The sequence below is a fragment of the Nanorana parkeri genome, unplaced genomic scaffold (assembly GCF_000935625.1).
Source record: "Nanorana parkeri isolate BGI_ZX_2015 unplaced genomic scaffold, ASM93562v1 scaffold105, whole genome shotgun sequence".
Lineage (NCBI taxonomy): Eukaryota > Metazoa > Chordata > Amphibia > Anura > Dicroglossidae > Nanorana > Nanorana parkeri.
In genome coordinates this window covers 1,026,372-1,033,313 of record NW_017306373.1, presented here as the reverse complement: position 1 = coordinate 1,033,313, position 6,942 = coordinate 1,026,372, and the positions used below count along the sequence as shown (strand labels likewise).

Here is a 6,942-nt window from a genome sequence, read left to right as displayed (position 1 = left end):
ATATATATAGTTATATAGCGCATGTATTTAAAATACATTTTATGTTTCAAAATTAAAGTAATTATTTTCTAATTCTTCACCAAATGATTGCATCTATATTATTCTTTTTTTTGTTTTGTCAAATATTATATATATAGGTCAAGATCAAGCACTTAGTAATGCTATGTATTATTTTACACGTCATCATATTTCAACATGAAACAATTTATGATGGCCAAGCATTTTAATTGTCATTTAAAATTAATGATTTTAACTAAAAAACACATTGCAATTTTTCTATGCATGCTGAGTTTGCCATATTAATTCAACCTTTTAATGTAAGCTCCTTGAAATTACATAAAGAAATACAAATTTTCCATTTAGATTTAGACTCATATAATCTCAGTAAATTAAAAATAATGTATCTATTACATGTTTTTCTAGAACTGTATAATACAGTGTATGAAAACCGTTGATTCCTCTCTAGCATGCTGTTCCATGTACTGTCTGTTGCTGATACCCTTTATTTTGTCAGGCAAAAAAAATGTTATTTGTCTGTAATATCCAGACAAGCAAATTGAAGTTTCTGAGCAATAAGTATGCTTTCCTACTGAGCAGCTTTTTAAATACTAGAATTTTTTTTTTATATGTTCATTTCTCATTCCAGCACAGCTATTTATTTGATCAGGTGTGAATTAGAATTCTGTTCATTAAACATGCTTGTTATTCAGCACAAGAGGGTAACGCAAGTCAGAGGAAGTGACTGCCTACAACAGTAATTAAACATGTGTAACCAATTAGTGGGTTTTCTACAATGGCACAAGCATATAATTTACAGAGCCTTTCTATAAGAATAGATGAAAATAGGTACAAAACGTGTGTCTGACTAGAGCATACTTATGTTTAAACATGTCAGTAGAAATGTATTTAAAATATGTAATTCTTAGTTTGTTCACAAATCCATGAACTCAATGCTTGGTTGCAATTACATGTAATTTTACTTTTCTGGTAATGAAATATGGCATTTGACAGTATCAATTATTTTTGAAGCGGACTAGCAGTTAACTGTCTTGTCTTCTCATAGTGAAACCACAATACTTACCTAGTTTGCATATATTTAATCATATAAAATGTTTTTGAAAGTACTAATTTCAGGCCAAAGGTTTTGTCATTAGGACCTTGTAGCATTGTTACAATGACTGCTGAAGAACACAGTTGATCCTAACACTTGGCCCATTTAACCAGCAGGTAGTCCAGGGCTTACTTTAAACTAGTTTGTAGACTTCAGTTTTGTTGCAATTTAATTTTAGCATTAACCTTACCTAACTGTAAATCACATTACTATTGATGCAATAGTTATAGCTACATGGAATCTGATGTGTCCCGACGTAGTATAAAGATAATACATCTATGTAGTCAGAGACCACATTTGAGTAACAGAGGTTCAGTTTGTGTTGTCAGGTACTGCTTCAGGTTTGAAAGGTTACAGATTAGTTTAGAAATGTTAACTGAACTGGCAAAGGCATCTCTAATTTTGCTGGAAATTAGGAAGCTTGATGCTAAAGGGGAATCCTAATGAGCCCATCAAAAGCTTGATTTGTACCCAACAGACAAGGTTGCTGTGAATTGTATGAAAATATTGGAAATCAATGCCTTCTATGGAATTTCATTAAGAAGCAGTATCCACAATTGATAGAGCTTCATAATTTGATGGATTGCGCAAAGAAAATTATTAGCTAGGTATAGGGACTCATGGAACACCAACAGAGGGCTTGAAAATTGTTGAAGTGGGGTAATTTGTACAAAATAAAAAAATATTGATTTTACTCGTGCAAAATTTTCAGATATAGAGTGGTTTATCTTTCAGCTTAATAGCTTATGCAATCTTTTCATTTACTTTTAGCAGTACCTGGGGAAGGACCAGATGACGGTGATAGCGGGAATGAAAGTCGAAGTGGAAGCGAGGAGACCAACGTTTGCGAAAAATGCTGTGCTGAATTCTTCAAATGGCCTGACTTTTTAGAGCACAAGAAGACCTGCACTAAAAACCCTCTTGTGTTGATTGTCAATGATGATTTAGCGGCAACAGCTTCGGAAGAATTTCCTGAGCCCTCTCCTGCAAGTTCTCAAAGTGATCACGCAGAGAGTGAGGCAGCAGATGAAACAGTTCAGGTAGAAAATAATGACACTTGTGATGTAAAAGAGACAGAAAAGGAAGAGGAACCTATGGAGGTTGAAACCACAGAAGAAAAGACCTTTCCAAGTCAAGAAGCCTCAAACAGTACTACTCCTCTACCTCAGATAACTGATCCAGCTTCCATGACTAATTACAATATGCCAAACACTAATGTTACGTTAGAGACTCTGCAAAGTACAAAAGTGGCAGTTGCACAGTTTTCACAGAATGTACGGTGTGTAGGTGGTACTGCCAGTGCAGCTACTGCTATGGCTATTCCAATGATTCTTGAACAACTAATGGCACTGCAACAGCAACAGATTCACCAGCTGCAACTCATTGAACAAATACGCAGTCAGGTGGCACTTATGAATCGTCAGACCCTGCGTCCTCCATTAACCTCTTCAGTTCCAGCACAAAATCCTTCAATTCCAGCACCCAATCAGCTGCAGGGTTTTACCACACATCCTACCCTACAGTTAACACCTGTAATCCCGCCCACACTTTCAGGATCAGTACCTAGCAATCAACCACCGTCATTTGAGAACCCACAACATATATCACAGCCTGCCTCTGGAGCAAGTACCCCAAATATACTGTGTCCTGTCTCTTGTACACCTACTGAATCAATCACATCCTTATCAACTATTGCTAAAGCAACATCTGTAACTCCTAGCCCTGTACCCAATACTACAACTAGCTCATCTCATTCACAGAGCTCCTCAACACCTCCATCTATGGGACATGGAAGCATCCTAACCTCACCTTCAAGTTTGCCAAGCCCACTTCTACCTCAGAGCTCGTCAAATAGTGTGATTTTCCCCAATCCCCTTGCGAGCATAGCTGCAACAGCTAATGCTTTAGATCCCCTTGCTGCACTCATGAAACATCGTAAGGGAAAGCCACCAAATGTATCAGTATTTGAGACAAAATCAACCTCTGAAGACCCTTTTTTTAAACATAAATGTCGGTTTTGTGCCAAGGTCTTTGGAAGTGATAGTGCTTTACAAATTCACCTCCGCTCTCATACAGGTGAAAGGCCATTTAAATGTAATATTTGTGGAAACCGCTTTTCCACAAAAGGAAATCTAAAAGTTCATTTTCAAAGACATAAAGAAAAATACCCCCATATTCAAATGAATCCATACCCTGTTCCAGAATACCTTGACAATGTCCCAACTAGTTCTGGAATACCGTATGGAATGTCTCTTCCTCCTGAAAAACCAGTCACAACATGGTTAGACAGTAAACCTGTATTACCAACAATATCAACATCGATTGGGCTGCAGCTTCCTCCCACAATTCCAGGTGTTAACAGTTATGGTGATTCACCAAGCATCACCCCAATGAACAGATCACCCCAAAGGCCATCCCCTACTTCTAGTGAATGCAACTCTTTGTCACCAAATATAAACCACCCTGAGCCCTGCATGGTAACGTCTTCTGAATCTCAACAATTGGCTCAAATAGTAACTACAGCTGTCACAAAACCTGAACCCATTGTTTTACCCCCTACTGCTGTAAGAACCTGTGAGCAGCCTGTTATTGGACAAATATCCTCTCCTGTCACCACATCTATTCCCACTCTTACAGATACCAGTACTCCTACAAGCCTCCCCAACCCTGTGCTTCCAGCAATGTCTGATCAGTTCAAAGCAAAATTTCCATTTGGTGGGCTTCTGGAGTCTATGCAAACATCTGAAACATCAAAACTGCAACAGCTAGTTGAGAACATTGATAAAAAGATGACAGACCCAAACCAGTGTGTAATTTGTCACAGAGTCCTTAGCTGTCAGAGTGCTCTTAAGATGCATTACAGAACACATACTGGGGAAAGACCATTTAAATGCAAAATTTGTGGACGTGCATTTACTACTAAAGGCAATTTAAAAACCCATTTTGGTGTTCATCGGTCAAAACCACCACTAAGAGTTCAGCATTCATGTCCCATTTGTCAGAAAAAGTTTACGAATGCAGTTGTTTTGCAGCAACACATCCGTATGCATATGGGTGGACAGATTCCAAACACTCCATTACCAGAGGGCTTCCAAGATGAAATGGACTCTGAGCTTTCTTACGATGAGAAGAATCTTGAAACAATGAGCAATTATGATGAGGACTTTGATGATAATTCTTTAGACGACGAACTAGACCTAAAAGATACACCAATTGATTCGTCAAAACCACTAATACCATACCCTGAATCATTATCAGCTTCACCCCCCTCTGTCATCTCAAGTATTGCTGCTTTAGAAAATCAGATGAAAATGATTGACACGGTCATGACTACTCAGCAGTTTATTGGTTTAAAAAACTTAGAAAATGGGTCTGGCGAAAGTGATCGTTTAAGCAATGATTCTTCATCAGCAGCAGGGGATCTGGAGAGCCAGAGTGCAGGCAGTCCAGCAATGTCTGAATCCTCTTCATCAATGCAGGTTTTGTCACCTGCACACAGTCATAGTGAAAGCATAAGATCAAAATCTCCGCATGTAGTGAATCATGAAGAGCCTAGAGAATTACAACTTAAAACAGAAAAGCCTGACAGTCCAATAACTGCTCCTGAAATTGAAGGTGCACTGGATCTGACATCAACGAACCCCGGGAGACCAATCATCAAAGAAGAGGCTCCTTTTAGCCTGCTGTTCCTGAGCAGAGAACGTGGTAAGTTTAAAAGTACTGTTTGTAATATCTGTGGCAAGCCTTTTGCTTGCAAAAGTGCATTGGAAATTCACTACCGCAGCCATACTAAAGAACGGCCATATATTTGTACAGTCTGCAGTCGTGGGTGTTCCACTATGGGTAATTTAAAACAACACTTACTGACACACAAATTGAAAGAGCTCCCATCTCAGTTATTTGAACCCAACTTTACTCTAGGTCCCAGCCAAACCACTACTAGCCTGGTCACCAGCACAGCGCCTGCCATGATCAAAATGGAAGTGAATGGTCACACCAAGCCGATCTCACTGGGTGAAGGTTCCCACCTTCCAGCCGGAATCCAGGTTCCTGCTGCACCACAGACAGCGATGAGTCCTGGCATCACTCCTATGCTGGCACCCCCACCACGACGAACGCCCAAGCAACACAACTGTCACTCCTGTGGGAAGACCTTCTCTTCAGCAAGTGCACTACAGATACATGAACGTACTCATACTGGTGAAAAGCCATTTGGTTGCACAATCTGTGGTAGAGCATTTACCACAAAAGGGAATCTTAAGGTAAGGTGACATCTCTCTAGTCATAAAAAAGAATCAGTAAGAATTTTGGGAAAAAATGTCAGCTCAGTTAAACTAGGATTGTGCCAACATTTGCATAGTTGCAAATGTTTTTGCCATTTCATAATGCAGATGACATAGCATTTTGAAAGCTGCCAAGAAAGAAAGAGCTTAGTTGTGCCCCAAATGCTTTAAATGTATGAGAATACTGTATGCACATGCTGCAGATGAGCTCTTGAATGATACCAGATACCATATGCAGCTGCATTTTCAAATTCGTGGAGGCTGATTTACTAATGAGTTTAGAAAATTCAAACAATTAATTTTGTGAATATTCACTTCAATTATTTAATCATGACTGGGCATTCAAAGTGAACAGGAATTTGCTTTACACATTAGTTTATAATTGAAGTGAATATTTACACAATTTATTGTATCAATATTCTTAAATCCTTTAGTAAATCAGCCTAATTTTGTTAACTTTGCTCAATTTACTAGTTCTCTGTGAATGCATTTGCATGCTATAAATTTCAGCCTTGCAGAAAAAAAGTAGGTAAAATATTAAAAGGCCAGTCCTCCTATTTGCAAGTTTCTTTATGACAATGGCATTAAGCTTTAATATTTACAATATACTGCTACATATTAAAACACCACAAAGGGAAATTTAATACGTGCAAATTCCATATTGTAAATATGATATTAAATGCCAGAATCGTTTATGTCTTTGCTTTTGTGTATATCTGTCAAATTAGTCAATTTTTGCAAAATTTACAACTGTGCCTGTGAAGGAAGAGGGTTTTTTTTTAAAGGTTTTTAATTAATTTAACTTAGCAAACCATTTTTTTACTTAAGTAAAAAAAATGTTTACAGTATTGCAAGCTGAATAAATTTAGCAATACAATGAAGATTTTTTTGCCCTATATATTCTTATATTTGCATTGCTACATTTTCCCTAGCTATATAATTCATAGTAGCTTAAAATATATATATATATTTTTTTTCCTGGCTTTAAAAATGTTGAATTTGCATGTCTATCACTAATATGATTTTTTTTTTAACGAATACGTTTTTATTGAAAAATGTTTCAGTACAAAATAGAACAGTGGCAGTGAAATGAAGGGATAGAGTCAAAGTAATAATCCAATACACTAATATGATTTTTAATATACAGATAGCATAGATCACAATATTATATTCTTTTACAGCTAAGGTTTAGGATTGTCCTCTCTAACTGCATGCCAAACTGCATTGTTTAAAGGCGTGAACTTCCTTAGATTCTTTGAGCACCTTAGATTCTTTGAGCAAAGTCTACAATGAATAACGTACTAAGCAGACACAATGCGCTATGCTGCGTGTGTTAATTTGTAGTCATCTCCAAAAATTTTAGAAACTAGCAGTATCATTATGTAGCTTGGAGACTCTTCCATTAGGAATACTTGGCAAATGTAATCTCCCCTTGAGTCTAGAATCTTAGCATACTATGAGCACCTAATTGACTGAACCCATTACCCTTTTTTTAATGGATATGTAGCTCAAAAGAGACTTTTAAAAATGAGTTTACACAGCTGAAAT

General features: G+C 37.3%; 1 protein-coding gene across 4 annotated transcripts in view; it reads left to right on the top strand.

Annotated features, from left to right (window-relative positions):
• The window catches only part of SALL3 (spalt like transcription factor 3), an 18,081-nt gene that overhangs the window by 8,956 nt on the left and 2,183 nt on the right, over positions 1 to 6,942 (top strand). For 2 of the 4 annotated variants that reach the window (XM_018553006.1, XM_018553007.1), the window contains exon 2: positions 1,883 to 5,373. In XM_018553006.1, the coding sequence (XP_018408508.1) occupies positions 1,883 to 5,373 (3,491 nt within the window). The remainder of the gene's footprint in view (positions 1 to 1,882; positions 5,374 to 6,942) is intronic. The other 2 variants (XM_018553009.1, XM_018553008.1) reach the window with 2 other exon arrangements.